General features: G+C 38.9%; 1 protein-coding gene, 1 long non-coding RNA gene and 1 pseudogene across 46 annotated transcripts in view; 1 reads left to right on the top strand and 2 right to left on the bottom strand.

The window, feature by feature from the left end:
- SCMH1 (Scm polycomb group protein homolog 1) overlaps window positions 1-22,578 on the bottom strand; it is a 218,422-nt gene that overhangs the window by 39,608 nt on the left and 156,236 nt on the right. For 31 of the 45 annotated variants that reach the window (XR_012421699.1, XR_012421721.1, XR_010579411.2 and 28 more), the window contains 2 exons: window positions 7,527-7,759; window positions 2,952-3,078 (listed from right to left, as the gene is read on the bottom strand). The exons of the other annotated variants lie outside the window; for them this stretch is intronic. Coding sequence is in view for 16 of the 31 variants with exons in the window: in XM_074010755.1 (XP_073866856.1) it covers window positions 2,952-3,078; window positions 7,527-7,759 (360 nt within the window). In the remaining 15 variants the exon portion in view is untranslated. The remainder of the gene's footprint in view (window positions 1-2,951; window positions 3,079-7,526; window positions 7,760-22,578) is intronic. 45 annotated transcript variants of the gene reach the window in all.
- LOC135966241 (uncharacterized) overlaps window positions 1-22,578 on the top strand; it is a 31,273-nt gene that overhangs the window by 1,050 nt on the left and 7,645 nt on the right. Inside the window, exon 2 of the long non-coding RNA XR_010579413.2 lies at window positions 16,781-16,901. This is a non-coding gene — a long non-coding RNA (uncharacterized lncRNA). The remainder of the gene's footprint in view (window positions 1-16,780; window positions 16,902-22,578) is intronic.
- LOC135966240 (tricarboxylate transport protein, mitochondrial pseudogene) lies at window positions 19,125-22,245 on the bottom strand (annotated as a pseudogene).

The raw sequence follows: 22,578 nt of genomic DNA, 5'->3' as shown, positions 1-22,578 counted from the left end.
TTAGGGCAGTGAAACTATTTTGTATTATACATGATGGTGGATGTATGTCATGATACATTTGTCAAAACCCATAGAAAGTAAAACACCAAGAGTAAACCCAAATGCAAACTAGGGACATGGGTGATAATAACGAGCCAATGTAAATTCATCAATTGTAAGAAATGTACCACTCTGGTGGAAGATGTTGATGAATGGGAGACAATGTATGTGTAGGGGCAGCAAGTATATAGGAAATCTCTGTATTTACCACTCAATTTTGCTGTGAATCTAAAACCGCTCTAAAAAATAAAAGTCTATGAAAAAATTTCAAAGAACAACAAAAAGAGCTCTTGATAACAAGATGCAAATCTCCAACCATGGGGAAGTAGAGTATAAGCATTTCCTAAATGTATATAACTAAATATACTAAATGTGTGTAAAATCCTTTTATGTAGAGCATTTTGCAGGTCTGGTGTTTCTACCAAACAGACTTTGGAAAATGCCACTGGAGTACTAAATAATTATAATTTAAAAAGCAAGATGGCAGAAATGAAAAACTCAATACAAAGTTTGGAAGATATAGTTGAGGAAAACTTGATGAAAGTTGACCAAAAGGCAAAGAATAGGGATAAGAACAGAGATACAACTATTACAGAACCAGGTCAAGAGATTCAACAACTGAACAGGTATGATGGGAGTGAATAGAGAAAAGGAAGTGAAAGAAAATAATTGATGATGATGATGATTTATTTATTTATTTTTTTGAGACAGAGTCTCGCACTATCATCCAGGCTGGAGTGCAGTGGTGCGATCTTGGCTCACTGCAAACTCCACCTCCCTGGTTCAAGCAGTTCTCATGCCACAGCCTCCTGAGTAGCTGGGACTACAGGCATGCACCACCATGTCTGGCAAAAATAAAAATTTTTTTATTTTTGGTAGAGATGGGGTTTCGCCATGTTGATCAAGCTGGTCTTGAATTCCTGGCCTCAAGCAATCCATCTGTCTTAGCCTCCTAAAGTGCTGGGATTACAGACGTGAGCCACCATACTCAGCCAATTTTTAAAAATTTTATAAAATGAAAGTGTCCAGTATGGTAGGTGAAAATACATCCAAGGTGAAATTTTAGGGTACTGGGAATTAAGAGAAACTTCCAAGAGAATGAAGAGATTTCATACAAAGCTAAATATGTAAATCTAAGAATGATTTACAGAAAACAAAGACCTTGGAAAGAGCAAACTGAGACCCTCACCAAAAAAGACAGGTGAACAGAATCTCAAGAAACTAAGAAGGATCCAGGAGAGATTTCTTCTAGAGTATGACATGGATAGAATATATAATGTACTTGGATATAAAGAGAGATGTACACAGTAGGAAGAGAGTTTAAGGTTGAATTAATAATAAGTACACAGAAAAATAAACACATAACAAGAAAATCAACAAGATTTCCCCTGAAAATGAAATGTTGAGCAACAAAGGAAAAGTAATCATCGTATACTATATGGCTCAATTGATAACAGCATTTAACTAGTTATAATAACAAAACACTCAATTTTGATCTAATTAAAATTATAGTATCGTAGAATTGGAATAGGGAAATATGTGTGGATAGATAAGGGCAAGGAAATAAAGAAGAGTTAAATTCTCATCTTCTAGAGTGGGTAGTCAGTGGAAAAATAACTTAAAAAGATAGCAATATGGACATGCTATTTAGATACAGAGGTAAATAAAAACATCAGTTAAATTGAAAGTGACTGCCTCTGGGGAATAGTAATTGACAGGGGAATACGAGGTGTGTTTGTCTTGTTTTTGTAATAAGTTGTATAGACCCTTCATTCCTTTAAACTATGAATGTGTATAACTGATACAAATCAAAATACCTTTTAAAAAGTTCTCTACAGTTAAAAAAATGAAAGGTAGGTAAAAGATATAAATGTGGAATATCACATTCAGACTGTGATAGCTTTTACTGTTAACATTTGAATGGACTATAAAGGTTATTTGGACTAATCCTATCATTGTATAGATTATAAACTGAGGCTCAGATAGGGAAGTGATATCAAGGTCACACAAAGTGAATCAAGGCCCACTCAAGAGATGGCGACACAATGATCAGTGAAGACTATTACAGCCTGACCATGGCAGGTTCTGTCACCTTCTATAGGTTATTGGAAAGGAAACTATGGCTGAGCCTTCCCTTCAGGCTCCTACATTCTAGGATTTGATTAGAGACATACTCAACTCCTAAGAGAAAGATAACCCTAACTTCCATGGGGATCATGCCAATTGCTTAGACTTCCTAGAAGATGGAGTGTCTGCCAAGTAACAGAATAGGGTTTCACACATTTATCTTAACTTACACAGTAAAAAAATGAGTATTTTTATTTATAGTTACCCCCTTGGAAGGTTGTATATCTGCAGATAGTTATTTTAGTTACTGTCATAGACAGTTTATGACATGGGAACAGATATGCATAACCCAGGATGATTACCCACCCAGTTCATCCACTAGATTTTGCAATGAGTCAACCACTCATTGGTTGATCTCTAACATCAAGTTTACTTTCATTGTACCAAAGTTTGTCCCCATCAATGATTGTTTAAAAAAAAAAATCAGAGAAATTTCATACGTATTTTAAGGGTGGCACCATTACTGAAATGCTGGGAGGATTCTGGAAGGTAGAAGGGATCACTCAGAAGGGAATACCCCTAACTGGGAAGGAAGGTTATTATTCTAAACTAGGCCAGGGAGCTCTTGGTGCTGTCCCTGCATTAGTTCCCCATCCCTGAGTTCACAGAAAACTTACCTAAGTTTGATTGTCTAACATTATTTCAAATGCCAAAGATAAAAATTGTTTAAAAGATTTTACTTAGGTTTACAAGTGGAAAGGCGCTAATTACTGGTGTAAGACAAAAGCAAGTGCAGACACTAGGTCTGGGGCTTGTGCACAGGTAGTCCTGTCATCTGCTCTTACCTGTGGGGGCCTGCATGGCTGAGCTGGGGATGGTGGCAGCATCTTGGGGTACAGTGCTGGTATCCGGTTCAGGAGTGCTGGTTGTTGGTGAGGCAGGTGGTGGGTTCAGCAAAGTTCGAGGTTTCCTCTGTCAAAATGAATGGGGAAAAAATTGCTACCCATGACAGGTCTTTTCATTCTCTATTCTTGGCACTTAATTCACTCATGAAGCAAAAATATATTTATGGATGGAATAGTGTTTTATCTTTGTTTTCTATACAGCATCTGGCTTAAAGCTATACATATACCTGTAGCAGATGCTTAGTAGACATTTTCTGAATCTATATATAAGCCTCTGGTCTTTTGTAGGATCAAAGCTTAATGTATTATCTTTTATACTAGATTCAATATTATCATATGAAGTTCCAGATCCCTTATTAGTTGGGCAGACAAAAGCAAAATATGCTATAGTTTAAGTCTGCTTTGACATTACTTTGTACTTTGTCTCTTTAAAAATGGAAACAAATAAAAAATAGAAATGACCCTTCTAACTCTACAAACAACTTTACTCTGTGTGCCTCTCTCTTCACCTCATTACCTGCCCTTCTTTCCCTTAAATGTCTTACTCTAGTAAATCTCTACTGCTTCTTTAAAAACTGCAATTTTACCTGGTCCACACCTTTACAATGATAAGATGTCTCTTCCACTTGAAATGCTCTCTCTTTTTAAATTTATTTTACAAATTTGTTTATCTAGGAAGCTTTTCTAGTTTTTCTCTAATCATTGTCTCTTTTATGTTACCTCTGTTTTTTGAACTGTTGCATTTGTCAATATATTGTCATGATATGTTTACATACCAGTATCCCTATTCACTTGGAACTCTTTGAAAGTCTGGTTCTAAGTACAATTCTTAGCATGGTACTTAGCATAAAATAAGTGTAAATAAAATTTTTTATGAAGCATGCAGTATAATAAAGGAAATAATAGAGGAAATAATAAAGATGATTTGAGAAATCTATTATTTCTCCTACACTGTTCAGGGCAGTTTTTGGGAGAGAAGGATCTCAGGTTTTCTTCTAAGAAACAGTTTTCTAAAAAGCTTTTTTTTTTTTTTTGAGATAGAGTCTTGCTCTGTTGTCCAGGCTGGCATGCAGTGGCATGGTTCTGGCTCACTGCAACCTCCACCTCCCATGCTCAAGTGATCCTCCCACCTCAGCCTCCTGAGTAGCTGGGACTACAGTTGTGTGCCAGCACGCATGGCTTACTTTTATAATTTTTTTGTAGAGATGAGGTCTCATATTGCCAAGGCTGGTCTCAAACTTCCTCCTGCTCAAGCGATTATCCTACCTTGGCCTCCCAAAGTGTTGGGATTATAGGCAGGAGCCACTACGTCTGGCTAAAAGCCTTTCTGAATGCAAGCCAAACATAACCATCACGGAGATCCAAAAATCCACTTTTACTAAATGCTTCATGTAGGGGTAACTGCTGGGAGCCATATCAACCTGTCTGCCTTCTGGGAGTATGTTCTCTAAAGAGATAGCTCTGATGACAGCAGGCATATATAAGATGGCTTTGCCTGTGAAAGCAATCATGAAACTCTCATGAAGCATTTAAAACACACATTGAAAGTGAACATCTGCTCATGTTTTTTTACTGCTAAAAGTGAAAATCCAAATAAGTAACGAATGAGTCAGGGAAGGAAGGAAATACCACCTCAACTTCAATGAGTTGATGGTAGGATTTCATTGGGTCCCTAAACGAACAAGCCTGGTAGGTTCGGTGCCTGAATAATGTAAACCTATTTGAGATAGGTACATGTACAATATTATATGTACTCATACATTATCTCGTTTCCATTTTACAGGTGATAAAATGGGCTCAGGACTTTACCCAGAGAAGTCTTCCCAAAGTCATACAGGTGGTAACATATGGAGATAAGATCTAAACCTAAGTATGTCTGGCTTTAAAGCTTATGCTCTATCCACAAGACTACTCTGCTTCAAAAAGAGATATAAAGCCAGCCATGGTGGCTCACGCTTGTAATCCCAGCACTATGGGAGGTCTAGGTGGGAAAATTGCTTGGGCCCAAGAGTTTGAGACCAGCCTGGGCAACACAGCAAGGCCCCATGTCTACAAAAAAATTTTTAAAAATTAGCTGGGCATGATGGCACATGCCTATAATCCCAGCTACTTGGGAGGTTGAGGTGGGAGGATTGCTTGAGCCCAGGAAGTCAAGGCTGCAGTGAACAATGATTGTGTCACTACACTCAGCCTGGGTGACAGAGTGAGACCCTGCCTCAAAAATCAAAGCAAAACAAACAAAAAGGGATATAAGGCTCACAGGTGAAGTGGAAGGCATATACACTTGTAGGGGTTGGCAAAAGAACACAAAGGAGAATTAGAGTATCAAATGCTAGGACATAAAATACAGGAAAAGATGAGAATGACTGCTTTCAAGACGGCTGGAAAGAAAAAGGACTTTGGTTACTACGTTCAAGACTTCCTGAGGGAGCAGAGCAGAGGCAATCACAGAATCAGTTTTTGAGTTCTGAATGATCTTAAAGGTCATTTAACCCAACCATCTACCCAATACTTCTAATTCCCTCTCCCCAAAAGATCCCTCCTATAGAGTCATCCAGTCCCTGATGAAATACCTCTAGTTATAGGGGCTCATTACTTCCATTTGGGGATAGATTTAACTGTTCCTTTTATGTTGAGATAAAGCTTCTCTGCTTGAGTTTCCATTTATTGGTTCTGGTTATATCTTTGGAGCCCCCCAGATAAGTTTTCTCCCTCTTCTGACTGTCCTCAAGATGTCATCATCAAAAGCCATCATCAAAAGCATGGCTTCTCTGGCCTTTGCATCCTTTGGGCCTTCAGCCTCTCCTCTGCAACATGAGAATGAGGTAATGAAGGCAAAAATGAATTAGGACCTGGGTTAGTGGTAACAGATCAAGAGGAGCATTATGTGTTACACAGGAAGATCAGGAGGTGATATTGAGAATTCGAAACCAAAAATAAGAGACAACTGAGATTAGTAACATCATCACTAAAATCATCCATCCATCCATCCATCCATCCATCCATCCATCCACGCACCCACCCACCTACCCTCCTACCCATCTTGCATATTCTGAATATTTCCCAAAAGGCTGACTACGATATAAGGCACCACAGGAGGGAAAAAAAAGAAAAAGATTAGGTTCTTGACCTTGAGGAGCTTATATTCTACAAGGACTGAAGTCAGTGGAAGCTAATAAACAAGCAAAACAAACCAACAGACAAACAAACTAGCCCTAGGGAGGAATTAATGAGATTGAGATGGAATGCCCAGGGAGAACTGGGTATCATCTGTATACTGGAACTCAGGGAGGAGAATCAGAGAAATCTTCTGACAGTTAAGAAATGAGTGGAGGAGGTGATGCTAAAAGGGGCCCTAGAGAAGCTGCTGACAGAAGTCTTTTTTTTTTTTTCATACCAATGCCTTCCTTAGGGAAGATACCCATGAAAAACAGGCCATGACTAAGAGGTAGTACTTTCAGTAACAGTGCTCAGTGAAGCTGACTCAGCTGTCTTTTCCAATACTAGAATACTAGAAGTGTTGTGTCCCTCAGGAAATGTGGGAAAGAGTTAATATATGCTAGGGAACCAGTGACCTTGGAAGTAGATCTAAGGACCAATCTCTGTAGGTTTTGCCATTTACTAGCCATGTGATCTTAGAAAAATCATTTTACATCTGTAAGTCTCAATTTACTATAAAATAACATTAACACTATTTATCGCTTAGGGTTTTATGAAAATCATGGGATATGTATGCATTGGCATTTAATACAGAGTCTGATAGTAGGTATTCAATTTTTTTTTGAAGAGGTACAGATAGCAAAAAATACATTCAACCTGAAAAAGCTGATTAAAAGAAAAAAAAACACATTTACAGAGTTAATTTGTGCTTTCTGTCCACATGATGGACACCTACTTTGGAAAGGTTAACAAAGAGCAGTTTCTTCCATGTACACTAGACCAGAATCTCCTCAAATATGAGTAACTTTCAAAGTTAAAATTTGTTTCCTATCCTCCACAATCCTATCTTTAATGTTACCAACTCTCAGGTAAGTAGCAAGTAGGGATGATGATCTAGGAAATTCCTCTTACAAGCATATACAAGATAGAGAAGAGGGCCAGATATGCCCCTTTCCAAGAGAGATGGGTATGGATGAATGACCGCCCCTGCCCCCCTCCCCCCACCCGCCTTATTTTTTTGAGATGGAGTCTTGTTCTGTTGCCCAGTCTAGAGTAGAGTGGTGCGATCTCCGCTCACTGCAAGCTCCCCCTGCCGGGTTCACGCCATTCTCCTACCTCAGCCTCCAGAGTAGCTGGAACTACAGGCGCCCGCCACCACACCTGGCTAATTTTTTGTATTTTTAGTAGAGATGGGGTTTCATCCTGTTAGCCAGGATGGTTTCAATCTCCTGACCTTGTGATCCACCCGCCTCGGCCTCCCAAAGTGCTGGGATTACAGGTATAAGCCACCGCGCCTGGCCGAATGACCCCTTTATAATCCCCTATCCCTTTCTGGGAAACCCACATTTTACCTACCTTGCTGCCAGGTTTGGGACCTCTCTTCTTTGGGAATTTCAAAGGTTCAGCTGTCTTGGATGGGGCAGAGATGGGATGGGAAATTAGGGTCTTGGGTGTCCGGCCCCGCTTCTTTCCTGGTTTACGCCCCCTCTGCCCTGGTTGATGTTCCAAGACAGTTTTGGTGCTGCTGTGGATGCTGGGCTTCTCAGTATTCACATCCGAGGCAGGATAGGGATTCTTTGGAATCACAACTGCAAGAAAAAGACTCATTCTATCACCCTCCCTCCCCCATGCATTCTCATCCCAGCCAGAAGGAAAAAAGGACTTGCCACTTCTGCTCAGGTAGTTTTGCTCCAAGAAGCTGGTTTCCTGGCATTTGACCTAAACGTTTAGGAAATCTCTGAAGAAAACTGCATTTAGATTGGCTAGAATTGGAGGTTTTAAATTATTTCTGGCAGATGCAAAAAATATATTAAATTTTTCTTCCTAAGGCATCTTAGACAAGTATTGTGACCTAAGTCAAAGCTGAAGTATATAAATATTAACAGAATCATAGGCTCACAGTTGAAAGGGCTCTTAGAAACCTATAATTCTCTCCTGCTAAGAATGAAGGTCTAAGGCTCAGAACAGGACACAATGCCCTCCCCAAGTTACATAGTGAGTTGGGGATAAGAACTGTTTTGAAATTGAGCCCTGATAACTATGCCAGGGATTTTCTACATCAATCTACTTGAAGTTTTAGTTTGACTATTGCAGTGAGGAGTAGAGGAACATGTGGAAATATAAACCTGATAGCATCTCTCCTTAAAATCCTTTGCTCTTAAAAACCTTTATTCCTCATTACCTTTAAGGTAAGGTCTAAATTCTTTATCCTGATTTCTAAGGACTTTTCTGACTCTGCCCATCTTGCTCTCCCATTATGACTAATGTCATTTCCTATCATCCCACCCCATGTTCTAGTAGCCATATATGTTGAGCTATTATTTTTTATCAGACACATGTCAATACTAAATTTTCAGCACTCGATCCAGGGCCACCTCCTTATTGAGGCCTTCTCTCACCATGTCCCAACTAAGTCAGTGCCCTCTCTTTACTCCCAAAGCATTCTGTAGACATCTATGTTACAGTACTTCTTAATTTTACTCCAGTTATTCATTTTTTCCTTAAACTGAGAATTTTTTGAGGTAAGAGATATCTAATTCATCCTACAAATAGTGAGCACTTACTGTAAGTTATACACTGTGCTAAGCCCTGGGGATAGAACAGTGAACAAACCAGACTTCCACTCTCATGGAGCTTACCTCCTAGTGAAAGAGACAGAAAATTAAAAAAATAGCACAATATACAGTAAAATGTCAGGTAGTGCTAAGTGTTGTGATTAAAACTAACGCAGGGTAAGGAAACAGAATTTTAAGGGAAGTCCTCTTTGAGAAGATGACATTTACACAGAGCTCCTGAAAGAGGTAAAGGCACAATGCCTTATGAAGATGTGAGAGGGTATAACAACAAGTGCAAAGATTATGAGACAGGAACATGTTAGTGTGTTTGAGAAATGGAAAGGAGGTCAGTAGAGCTGTAATTGAGTGAGCAAAGGGGAGGGTAGAGAGAAATTAGGTTAGAGAGTAAGTAGCAGTAAAATTGTGTAGGACTGTAGCCTGTGAAAATGAACTGAACTTATTCTAAATATAAAGGGAAGCCACTGGAAGGTTTTGAGCAGGGGAGGGACAAGATATACTTAAACGGACCACTCCGACTGCTTTGTGAGAGGGACAAGAGTAGAATTAGGAAGACCAGTTAATAAACTATTATATAGGGCAGGTAGAAGATAATACTTCCTAGGCCTCCAGGTAGGAAGTGATAGTTGTGGTAGTACAATGTTAACGATGTAACAACTAGAAAAAGAGTAATTATTTGAAGACAGCACAGAGCTGTCATGAGGATTAGATGAACTGGAATTCCAGGGGATGGCCTCTGAGGTAGCTGATACTGTTTTCTTTCCTGAGGACATCTGCTAATTTCGGCATAAACTAAGGATCAGGCTTGGCATGTGGTGAGGGGCTCCACTGGAAGAAAGAGAAATGAGAGCTGCTGTGACAAACTGGAAACTTAAGGAGCCCCTTCATGTGGCCAGTTTTTCTCACTGGGTATTTGCTGAATTTTGGGTCAGCACACTGGAACTTTAAAGCTTTTAAAAGGCAGAATAAAATCTCCTATAATCTTGTGGTTTTAGGAGACAAGGTTCCACTAGAAGTAGGTGGTATACCCCAAACACATGGCTGATCTCCTCTTAAAGATATTTTAAAACTATAAGGGGTAAAAGGTAATAAAACTAAGCCCCAGACCTCTCAAGGGTAGGACAATCTCCTGCAGTGTTTCAGGGCTAAGAAGATATAAATTAGGTTCTCAATCCATGTCCAAAAAACAAGGATAAACCATAGGCACAATCCAGACGTAGTCTAACTCAATCCATAATTAGATTGAGGTGATCAGGTCCTATCCTATTAGTCTACCAGAGGAAAGGAAGAATTCTTTCTCATGGAAGATACCAGTTGGAGCCTCAACAGTTCTTTTAATATAAAATGTTTGGCATACTACAAAAATTATTAGACACAACAGAGTCAAAACAGTGTGGTAAGTAATCAAGAGAAAATATAGGCAATAGAAAGAGACCCATATATTATCCAAATAATGGAACACACACACAGATTTTTTAAAAAATCATAATTAAGATGTTAAAATGTAAAAAGATGAACAAAATATAAGATAGATAGTACCCACAGAAATATCTATAGAAAAATTAAATGGACATATTATAACTAAAAGATACAGTATTAGGAAGAACTCATTGCATAGATTTAAGGGCAGACAAGAGCCAACAGAAAGGACGGATAAACTTGATGAAAAAATAGAAAACATCCAAAATAAAGTACAGTGAGAAAATATGAAAAAATATTTTAGAGCATTAGAGATAAGTAGACACAGTCAATAGGTCCAAAATATGAGTGGCTGCAACCCCAGAGGGAGAAGACAGATAGAATGAAGAAAAAGCAATACATGAAAAGATAGCAGCAGAGACTTTATCTCTAACTAATGAAAGACATCAACCCACAGATTCAGTATGCTTATGGATTCAGCAATCCATAGTAGGAAAAATGCAAAGAAAACTATGCCAAAACACATAATTGTCAAACTGCTGAAAATACAAAAGATGAAATACAGATGAAATAAAAGACAGGGAGGAAATACAAAGATACATTTTAAAAAGCAGTCAGAGAGAAAAACAGCATTACAGGAGCAACAATAAGAGTGATAGCTGTCTCTTCAATAAAACTGTGTAAGCAAGAAGCAGTAGAATAGTATCTTTAAAGGGCTAAAAGAAACAGACTACCAAAGATAGAATTATACACCCAGTGAAAATATCCTTCAGAAATAAAGGTAAAATAACGAGATTTTTCAGATAATCAAAGCTGAGAGAATCTCACCAGCAGACCTAACTATGGAAAATGAAAAGGAAGTTCTTCAGGCTGAAGGAAAGTAATTCCAGATGGAAACATGAAACTACAGGAAAGATAAAGAACATAAGAAAGGGTAAACATGTGAGTTGATACAAAAGGATACTGATTATTTAAAACAATAAAAATGGCTTGTGCCATTTATAACATATGTATTAATAAGTTATATGACAGCAATAGCACAGAGGATGAAAGTGAAGAGTAAATGGAGCCAAATTTTGGTATGAATTTTGCATTATTTGGGAGTGTTTAGAGCACTTAAGGTAGATTTTAATAAGTCCAATATGCATATTTGCATAGGGCAATTAATTAAAGAATTATCAGTGATAAGAATGTATTACTAAAAAGCTAAGGGGAGAGAAGTAGAATAATAAAACATACTTGATTAATCCAAAAGAAGGCAAGAACAGAGGAATAAAGAAATAAGGAAGAACTTGGACAAATAGAAAACAAAAAAGCAAAATGCAAAATGTTGACTTAAACCCAAATAAGTAATTATATTAAATAAAGGTGGATTAAGTAAAACAATCGGTAGGAATAAATGAACAAACCAGACCAAAAAAAGAAACCTCAGAACTAGTTATATTTGTTTATAAGAGGGCCCCGAGATACAAAGACACTCAAAATATAAAAACACAGGAAGATAAAAGCAAACAGATGAAAATAATATACTCAATAAACACTAACCAAAAGAAAACTAATAACATGAATAACCAATTAAACAACCAATCTACCTGATACATATACCTAATAAATATAGAATATGCAGAGACAGTTTCATCATAGATCCATCAGACATTGGTAAGAGAACAGGATAGTATAAATAACTTTATGCCAATAAATACGAAAATTGAGATAAAACGCCACGCAAGACCAGCCTGGGCAACACTGTGGGACCCCATCTCTACAAAAACAAATGGTTACTCGAGAGGATCACTTGAGCCCAGTTCGAGGTTACAGTGAGCTATATTGCACCGCTGCACTTGAGCCTGGATTATAGAGTGGATACCTCATCTCTTAAAAAACAAAATAAAGCAAAAAAATACCACTGACACAAGAAAAAACAGAATATGAAAAGCCTCATATATAATTAAAAAATTGCAACTGCAATTAAAAATCTTTCCACAAAGAAAATCCCAGGCCTAAATGGCTTCACTGGTGAATTCTGGCAAATATTTAAATAAGAAATAATAACAAATCTTGCAAAGTCTCTTTTGAAAAATAGAAGAGGGAACACTTCCCATTTCATTTTATAAGGCCAGCATAACCCCCATACCAAAACATGACAAAGATGTTACAAGAAAAAGAAAAAAAACTAGACTAATATCCCTCATGAACATAGATGCAAAATCTTTAACCAAGTATTTGTAAATTAAATCTAGCTCTCTCTATATATGTATATCAGATATATAATCCTATATATATATATCATATCATAACATGTAGGATAATATATCATAACTAAGTGGGATTTATTCCAGAAATACAAAGGTTGTTTAACAATGGAAAATACAATCAGCTGAACACATACATTCACTAAATGAAAGAGAAAGTCCATATATCATCTCAATAGATGAAGAAAAAGCATTTGACAAAATTCAACACCCATTCATGATAAAAATTATCAATAAACTAGGAATAAAAGAGAATTTCCTTAGTCTAGATAAAGCCATCTATAAAAAAAACTATAACCAATAGTATTCTTAATGGTGAAATATTGAACACTTCTTATTGAATTATGGGATAAAACAAAATAACTACTATCACCACTTCTATTCGACATTGTATTGGAGGTCAATGCAATAAGGAAACGAAAAGAAATAAAATCTATAAATATAGATTGTAAGGGAAGAAGTGTTACTTGTACACAACATGATTGTTTATGTAAATATTCCTCCCTACAAGTCTACAAATCTATTAAAATAAAAAAATGAATTTGGAAAGGTCACTAGATACAAATCTAATATGTAAAATTCTAATGTATTTCTCTAAATAGCAACAATTTGAAAATTATTTAAAAATCCACAAAATACTTGATGTTATTTGAACATCAAGTATTCAGTGAAAGATGGGCAAGACATCTGCACTGAAAACTATAAAACATTGATAGGAGAAATTAAAGAAGATCTAGATACCACATGGCCATGAAGGGATGTTACATTCATAGATTGAAAGCGTTACCACTGTTAGGTGTCAACTCTCATCAAACTGATCTAGAGTCAATGCAATTCCAATCAAAATCTCAGCAGTTTCTAAAAAATGTGTGGTGTATGTATACAAATTGACAATTTAATTCTAAATTTTAATAGGAAATGCAAAGTCAATCTTCATGAATAACAGCAAAGCTGGAGAATGTGAATCATCAAACTGCAAGATTCATTATAAAGTTACAGTAATCTACACATATATTATTGGTTGGGCTTGGTGTCTCATGCCTATAACCCCAGCACTCTGGGAGACTGAGGCAGGAGGACTGCTTGAGGCCAGGAGTTTGAGACCAGCCTTGCAACATAGCATGACCCAGTCTCTACAAAATTTTTTTAAAAAATTAGCTGGGCATGGTGGCGCACACCTGTAGTCCCAGTGACTCTGGATGCTGAGGTGGGAGGATTACTTAAGCCCTGGAGGTTACGGCTGCATCGAGCCATGATGGTGTCACTGCACTCTAGTGTACGTGACAGAACAGGACTGTCTTAAAAAAAAAAAAAGACATATATTATTGGTGCAAGGGTAGATGAATGAATCAACAGAGCAAAATAGAGAGTTCCAAAATTAACTACACATATATAGTCATCTGATTTATGATAAATGTGCCCTTGCAATTCTGTGGAGAGAAAAAATAGTCTTTTCAATAAAATTGTGGTGAGTCAAATAGGTATCCATATGGAAAAAAATTAAACTTGAATTCTGTTTCACACCAGATACGAAAATTAATGTGAAGGCTAAAACATCTAATTTCTAGAAGAAGACAAATGAGAATACCTTCAAAACTATGGGGGCAGACAAAGATTTATTAAAACAGGACACAAAAAGCATTAATTATCAGAGACTGAAGATTGATATATATGACCTCATTAAAACAAAATATTTCTCTTAATCAAAGGACAATATTAAGAAAATGAAAAAAATCCAGAAGTGGGAAAAGATACACAAAACACATACATAAGAAAAATAATATCCAGAATATATAAAGAATGCCCAAAAATCAATAATGAAGACTGGGCAATTTAAAAAATGGATAAGACTTGATGAAGCACTTCACAAAAATGAGTATAATGGCAAATAAGCATACAAAAAGTTGTTGAATACTATTAGTAATACAGAAATGTAAATTAAAACTATGGGACACTATATCCCACCAAAACTGCTAAAATTTAAAGGACTGACAATATTGGTGAGGATGTGAAGCAACTAGAATTCAACATTGCTGGTGGGAACGTAAATCATTTTGACAAATTGCTTAGCTGTATATCCTATGACCCAACAATTCCACATCTCAGTATATATCCAAGAGAAGTGAGTGATATGACCACCAAAAGCCATGTGCTAGAATATTCACCATTGCATTTTTCATAAGAGGCAAAACTAGAAACAACCTAAAGGCCCAACAGATTTTTAAAATGTGGTATATTCATAAACAGGAATATTACAGAGAAATTAAAAAGAACAATTATTGTATGCAGCAATATGAATCTCACAGAAATAATGTTAGACAAAAGAAGCCAGAGTATGTATTTTATAATTATCTTTATATGAAGTCTGAAAACAGAAAAACTAATCTGTAGTGATAGTTTGATGGGTTGGGCAGGTGGGGTTTCAACCAAAAGGGAGAATAAGTGAGTCTTCTGGGGGTGTTGGAAATGAATCCAGCACCCTCTTATATCAATATAAAATAAACACAAACAAAAAAGACAAAAGATAGTGATGAACTGAAATCTTTGAAGAGAGTAATATTATTGGAGAAGATGAGAATTAGTTAGATTCAGAATACACTGGAAGAAAGAGCTGACATGACTGGATGTCAGTGAAAGAAAATTAGCAAAGACAAAACACAAAAGTATAAAATCATATCCAATGAAATAGAGGAGGGCTGGGCATGGTGGCTCACATCTGTAATCCCAGTACCCTGGGAGGCAGGAGGATCACTTGAGGCCAGGAGTTCAAGACCAGCTCGGGCAACATAGCGAGATCCTGTCTCTAGAAATTTTTTTTTTTTAATTAGCCAGAAGTGGTGGCATGAACCTGTGTTCCCAGCTACTCAGAAGGCTGAGGTGGGAGGATCACTTGAGCCCAGGAGTTCAAGGCTGCAGCGAGCTGTGATCACACCACTGCATTACAGCCTGGGTGACAGTGAGACCCTGTTTGTATTAAAAAAAATTTTTTTTAAAAGAAAGAGAGGCATCATAGATGATCCAATATTATTTGCTTAAGCAATTTGGAGGAAAATGATGCCATTTACTGGGATGTTAAACATTGGGAAAGAGAACCAACAGTTCAGTTTTTAAACATGTTTCTTATGAGATACTTGTTAGATATGGTATTAATCCATTTTCACACTGCTATAAAGACATACCTGAGACTTGTTAATTAATAAAGAGGTTTAATTGACTCACAGTTCCGTAATTGACTCACAGTTCTGCAGGGCTGGGGAGGTCTCAAGTAACTTACAATCATGGTGGAAGGGGAAGAAGCATGTCTTACGGTAGGTGAGAGAGAGAGTGGCGAGCGAAGGGGGAAGAGCCCCTTATAAAACCATCAGATCTTGTGAGAACTCACTATCACGAGACCAGCATGGGGGAACTGCCCCCATGATCTAATTACCTCCTACCAGATCTCTCTCTTTTTTTAAATGGCTTTATGCAGTTATCTTTAATCAGTTAAAATAAAAGTGTAAACATGTATATTATCTTTTATTTACCTATGTGATGACCTTAAATCAGTGCTCATTATTTCTTTGTGTGCATTCAAGCTACAATCTGGTGTCACTTTTCAGCCTCAAGAACTTTAGTATTAGGAAAGTCTGCTAGCAATACATGCTTTCAGTCTTTACCTGCATTTGCCTTTTTTCACCTGTACTTTGAGAGAGAATATGTTGGATATAAAATTCTCTGTTGACTGGTGTTCTTTGTTGTTCTTGTTTTTTGTTTTCTTTTAGTACTTTGAATGTCATCCCACTGCCTTCTGGTCTTGTTTCTGATCATAAGTAAGCCAGTAGTCATGTTGAGTATCTCATTTATATGATGGATCATTTTTCTCTTGCTGTTTTCAAGGTTTTCTCTTTGTTCTTGGATTCTGACAATTTGACTATGGGGTAGCTCTCTGAGACATGTTTAATAATTTTTTTTTTTTAATTTCTATAGGCTATTGGGGAACAGGTGGTGTTTGGTTACATAAGTAAGTTCTTTAGTGGTGATTTACAATATTTTGGTGCAACCATTACCGAAGCAGTATATGCTGCACTGTATTTGTACAATCTTTTATCCCTCATCCTCTTCCCACCCTTTACCCCTGAGTCTCCAAAGTCCATTGTGTTATTCTTATGCCTTTGCATCCTCATAGCTTAGCTCCCACTTATAAGTGAGAAATGATGTCTAGTTTTCCATTCCTGAGTTACTCCACTCAGAGTAATAGTCTCCAATCTCATCCAGGTCTCTGCAAATGCCATTAATTCCATTTTATGGCTGAGTAGTATTCAATCATATCTCTCTCTCTCTCTCTCTCTCTCTCTCTCTCACAGTTTCTTTTTTTTTTTTTTTTCAGATAGAGTCTTGCTCTGACACCAGGCTGGAGTGCAGTGGCGTGATCTTGGCTCATGGCAACCTCCACCTCCTGGGTTCAAGCGATTCTCCTGCCTCGGCCTCCCGAGTAGCTGGGACTACAGGTGTGTGCCACCATGCCTGGCTAATTTTTTGTATTTTTAGTAGAGATGGGGTTTCACCATATTAGCCAGGATGGTCTTGATCTCCTGACCTCGTGATCCACCTGCCTCGGCCTCCCAAGTGCTGGGATTACAGGCGTGAGCCACGGCGCCCGGCCCTATATCACAGTTTCTTTATTCGCTCATTGATTGATGGGCATTTGGGTTGGTTCCACGTTTTTGCAACTTTGAACTGTGTTGCTATAAACATGTGTGTGCCAATATCTTTCTTGTATAATGACTTCTATTCCTCTGGGTAGATATCCAGTAGTGGGATTGCTGCATTAAATGGTAGTTCTACTTATAGTTCTTTAAGGAATCTCCACACTGTTTTCCATAGTGGTTGTACTAGTTTACATTCCCACCAGCAGTGTAGAAGTGTTCCCTGTTCACTGCATCCATGCCAACATCTACTATTTTTTGATTATGGCCATTCTTGTAGGAGTAAGGTGGTATCACATTGTAGTTTTGATTTGCATTTCCCTGATCATTAGTGATGTTGAACATTTTTTCATGTATTTGTTGCCTATTTGTATATCTTCTTTTGAGAATTTTGTATTTATGTCCTTAGCCCACTTTTTGATGGTATTGTTTGCTTTTTTCTTTTTGATTTGAGTTCACTGTGGATTTTGGATATTAGTCCTCTGTCAGATGTACAGATTGTGAAGATTTTTTCCCACTCTGTGGGTTGTCTGTTTACTCTGCTGACTGTTCCTTTTGCCATGCAAAAGCTTGTTAGTTTAAGAAGTCCCAGCAATTTATCTTTGTTTTTATTGCATTGGCTTTTGGTTCTTAGTCATGAACTTCCTGCCTAAGCCAATGTCTAGAAGGGGTTTTCGAATGTTATCTTCTAAAATTTTCATAGTTTCAGGTCTTAGATTTAAGTCCTTAATCCATTTTGAGTTGATTTTTGTATAAGGTGAGAGATGAGGATCTGGTTTCATTCTCCTACATGTGGCTAGCCAATTATCCCAGCACCATATGTTGAAAAGGGTGTCCTTTCCCCACTTTATGTTTTTGTTTGCTTTGTCAAAGATCAGTTGGCTCTAAGTATTTGGATTTATTTCTGGGTTCCCTATTCTGTTCCATTGGTCTAGGTCTCTATTTTTATACCAGTACCATGCTGTTTTGGTGACTATGGCCTTATAGTATAGTTTGAAATTAGGTAATGTAATGCCTCCAGATTTGTTCTTTTTGTTTAGTCTTGCTTGGATATGTGGGCTCTTTTTTGGTTCCATATGAATTTTAGAATTGTTTTTTCTAATTCTGTGAAGAATGATGTTGGTATTTTGATGGGAATTGCATTGGGTATTTGTAGATTGCTTTTGGCAGTATGGTCATTTTCACAATATTGACTCTACCCATCCATCAGCATGGGATGTGTTTCCATTTGTGTCGTCAATGATTTCTTTCAGCAGTGCTTTGTAGTTTTCCTTGTAGAGGTCTTTCACCTCCTTGTTAGGTATATTCCTAAGTATTTTATTTTATTTTGCAGCTACTGTAAAAGGGGTTGAGTACTTGATTTGATTCTCAACTTGGTCGCTGTTGGTGTACAGAAGAGCTACTGATTTGTGTACATTAATTTTGTACCTGGAAACTTTGCTGAATTCTTTTATCAGTTGTAGGAGCTTTCTGGAGGAGTCTTTAGGGTTTTTGAGGTAAACGATCCTATAGTCAGTAAACAGTGACAGTCTGACTTCCTCTTTACTGATATGGATGCCCTTTATTTCTTTCTCTTGTCTGATTGCTCTGCCTAGGACTTCCAGTGCTATGTTGAAGAGAAGTGGTGAGAGTGGGCATCCTTTTCTTGTTTCAGTTCTCAGCGGGAATGTTTTCAACTTTTCCCTATTCAGTATTATGTTGGCTGTGGGCTTTTAATAGATGGCTTTTATTACATACATCTCTTGTATGCCAATTTTGCTGGGAGTTTTAATCATAAAAAGATACTAGATTTGTCAAATGCTTTTCCTGCATCTATTGAGATGATCATGTGATTTTTGTTAATTCTGTTTATGTGGCGTATCACATTTATTGACTCACATATGTTAAACCATCCCTGCATTAATGTTATGAAACCTACTTGATCATGGTGGACTATCTTTTTGATATGTTGTTGGATTTGGTTAGCTAGTGCTTTGTTAAGAATTTTAGCATTTATGTTCATCAGGGATACTGGTTGGTCTGTAGTTTTCTTTTTTAGTTATATCCTTTCCTGGTTTTGGTATTAGGATGATTTTGGCTTCACAGAATGAATTAGGGAGGGTTCCCTCTTTTTCTATCTTGTGGAGTAGTGTCAACAGGATTCACACCAATTCTGAACATCTGGTAGAATTCTGCTGTGAATCCGTCTGGTCGTGGACTTTTTTTGGCTGGTAATTTTTAAATTACCATTTTAATCTTGCTGCTTGTTACTGGTCTGTTCAGGGTACCTAATTCTTCCTGATTTAAGCTTGGAGGGTTGTATCTACCCAGGAATTTATCCATCTCTTCTAGGTTTTCTAGTTTATGTATGTAAAGGTGTTCATAGTAGCCTTGAATGACCTTTTGTATTTCTGTGGTGTCAGCTGTAATATCTCCCGTTTTGTTTCTTACTGAACTTATTTGGATTTTCTCTCTTCTTGCTAATGGTCTATCAATTTTATTTATCTTTTCAAACAACCAGCTTTTTGTTTCATTTATTTATTTTTTTTTTTGCAACACAATCTGGTTTATTCTGCCTTGGCAGGGTGGTCCTGAGAGTGGCGGATGCCACCCTGTCCTGGGCTGAGGGAGGCCCCAAGGGCCAGTTAAGGCCAATAGTGGGAGAAGTCGGGGGCTGCAGCCCCTGGAATGCGGTGAAGCCAGGTAGAGGCCTGGAGGCAGTTGTGGTATGCTGGGGCAGGGTGAAAGGCAGTGGACTGGGACCAGGCCAGTGATATAGGGCTGAGGACCTAGGCCACATGGTCACATGACACAGAACATGAAACACAGGCACAGGGCTCACAGTAAGCACCTGGACAAGTGGGCACAGGGTCACAGGCCAGATGCACACCCAGCCATGGCTGGGCCAGACATTGGGACACAGTGGTGGTGTCACACAGAGACCACAGGGAGGACACGGCACTATGGAACACATGAATTTGACAGCCACAATGCAGAGACCAGGCCACAGAGCTTGAGGGACATGGCAAGGGGCCTTTTGGCACTACTGCACTGAAATCATGTGAGACAAGGGTGGTGGGGCACTCTGGAGGTGCCTGGGGTGGTTCCTTTGAGGGCCTCTAGGCTTAGTATGTCTTCCACACTTTGTTGAGCAGTTTTACCACCTCATCATAGATGATAAACACTATGGCCACATTCAGGACAACCCAGCCCAGGCAGGAACAGTGCCCTTGTAGAATGCCTTGAGCCCTCCTTCCTCAGGATCTGCAAGCCACAGTCCCATGTGTTCCAGTATTTGTGCACCTCCAGGCCCTGCATCTGGGTCTTAATCACGTCCAGAGGAGTGTTTCCAAAGACACTGGCTGCACCCACAATAGCTCTGAAGACCCCAGTGATCAGCAGGTTCATGGGCTTGTTGAGGTTGTTCCCTCGGTACCAGTTGCACAGGGAGATCATGACAAAGAAGCAGATAGCCTGGTTCGAGCCCTGCTTCAGCATGGTGGCTGTGAGGTCCTGGTACGTTCCCTTCAGCCCTTGTTCCCACACAATCTCCCTAACCGCATGGAAGAATCCTGTGTACTTGGGGTTTGGGGAGGTCTGGTTGTGGTTGAACTTCACCTTGATGGTCTCCGTGGGGCACACGACTTCCATGGCCCCTGGCCATGCTGGCTCCTGGGCCACAGAGCAGCTCGTGCGTGCTGTCCAGCTGTCCCTGGGCATCCTGCATGTGGTTGCTGAGGAACGCAAACATTCCAAACCTGACGGCTGCCTTGGGGATGGAGCTGCAGAGGTGGGAGCTGAGGCCACAGTATAGGCCCAGGGCACCATGGCTGTGGACCATCTGCTGCACGCAGTCCCCAGTGCCCCGGTACTGTGGCAGGTGCAAGTGTTCATCCAAATGCAGCTGCGTCTTCACGTATTGGTGGGGAAGGTGATGCAGATGTCAATGCCGCCCGCCAGGCCAACTGCCAGGATCGCCTCCCCTGGGTGTGTCAGTTTGGCCTTCCCGGACACAGGCTCAGCGGCCACCAGAGCACGCAGGGTGTGGCCATGGCGGGTGGGAGGTAGGGGCTCATTTATCTTTTGTACAGTTTATTTTGTTTCAACTTGATTTAGTTCTGCTCTGATCTTGGTTATTTCCTTTCTTCTGCTGGGTTTGGGTTTGTTCTTGTTTCTCTAGTTCCTTGAGGTATGACCTTAGATTGTCTGTGCTCTTTCAGACTTTTTGCTGTAGGCGTTTAGGGCTATGAACTTTCCTCTTAGCATCACCTTTGCTGTGTCCAGAGGTTTTGACAGGTTGTGTCACTATTGTCATTCAGTTCGAAGAATTATTTAATTTTCATCTTGATTTCATTTTTAACTCAATGATCATTCAAGAGCAGGTTATTGAATTTCCATGTATTTGTGTGGTTTTGAAGGTTCCTTTTGGAATTGATTTCCTGTTTTATTTAACTGTGGTCTGCGAGAGTGCTTGATATAATTTCAATTTTCTTAAATTTATTGAGGCTCGTTTTGTGGCTTCCCATATGCTCTATCTTGGAGAAAGTTCCATGTGCTGTATTCTGTGGCTATTGGATGGAATGTTCCATATATATTTGTTAAATCCATTTGTTTCAGGGTATAGTTTAAATCCATTGTTTCTTTCTTGACTTTCTGTCTTGATGACCCATCTAGTGCTGTCAGTGGAGTACTGAAGTCCCCCACTATTACTGTGTTGCTGTCTATCTTATTTCTTAGGTCTATTAGTATTAGGCTGTTTTCACGCTGCTGATAAAGACATACCCAAGACTGGGAAGATAAAGAGGTTTAATTGGACTCACAGATCCTCATGGCTGGGGAGGCCTCAGAATCGTGGTGGAGGCAAAAGGCACTTCTTACATGGTGGCGCAAGAGAAAATAAGGAAGATGCAAAAGCGAAAACCTCTGATAAAACCATTAGATCTTGTGAGACTTATTCACTACCACAAGAACAGTATGGGGAAACCGCCCCCATTATTCAAATTATCTCCCACTGGGCCCCTCCCACAATACACGGGAATTATGGGAGTACAATTCAGGATGAGATTTGGGTGGGGACACAGATCCAAACTATATCATCCCACCCGAGGCCCTCCAAATCTCATGTCCTCACATTTCAAAACCAATCATGCCTTCCCAACAATCCCCCAAAGGCTTATCTCATTTCAGCATTAACCCAAAAGTCCACAGTCCAAAGTCTCATCTGAGACAAGGCAAGTCCATTCCACCTATGAGCCTATAAAATCAACAGCAAGCTAGTTACTTCCTAGATACAATGGGGTACAGGTATTGGATAAACACAGCCATTCCAAATGGGAGAAACTGACCAAAACAAAGGGGTTACGGGGCCAATGCAAGTCTGAAATCCAGCAGGGCAGTCAAATTTTAAAGCTCCAAAATGATCCCCTTTGACTCCAGGTCTCACATCCAGGTCATGCTGATGCAAGAGGTGGGTTCCCATGGTCTTGAGCAGCTCCACCTC

The sequence above is a fragment of the Macaca fascicularis genome, chromosome 1, assembly GCF_037993035.2.
Source record: "Macaca fascicularis isolate 582-1 chromosome 1, T2T-MFA8v1.1".
Taxonomy (NCBI): domain Eukaryota; kingdom Metazoa; phylum Chordata; class Mammalia; order Primates; family Cercopithecidae; genus Macaca; species Macaca fascicularis.
Note: the sequence above shows the minus strand (reverse complement) of the source record. Positions and strands in the feature narration are given on the sequence as shown.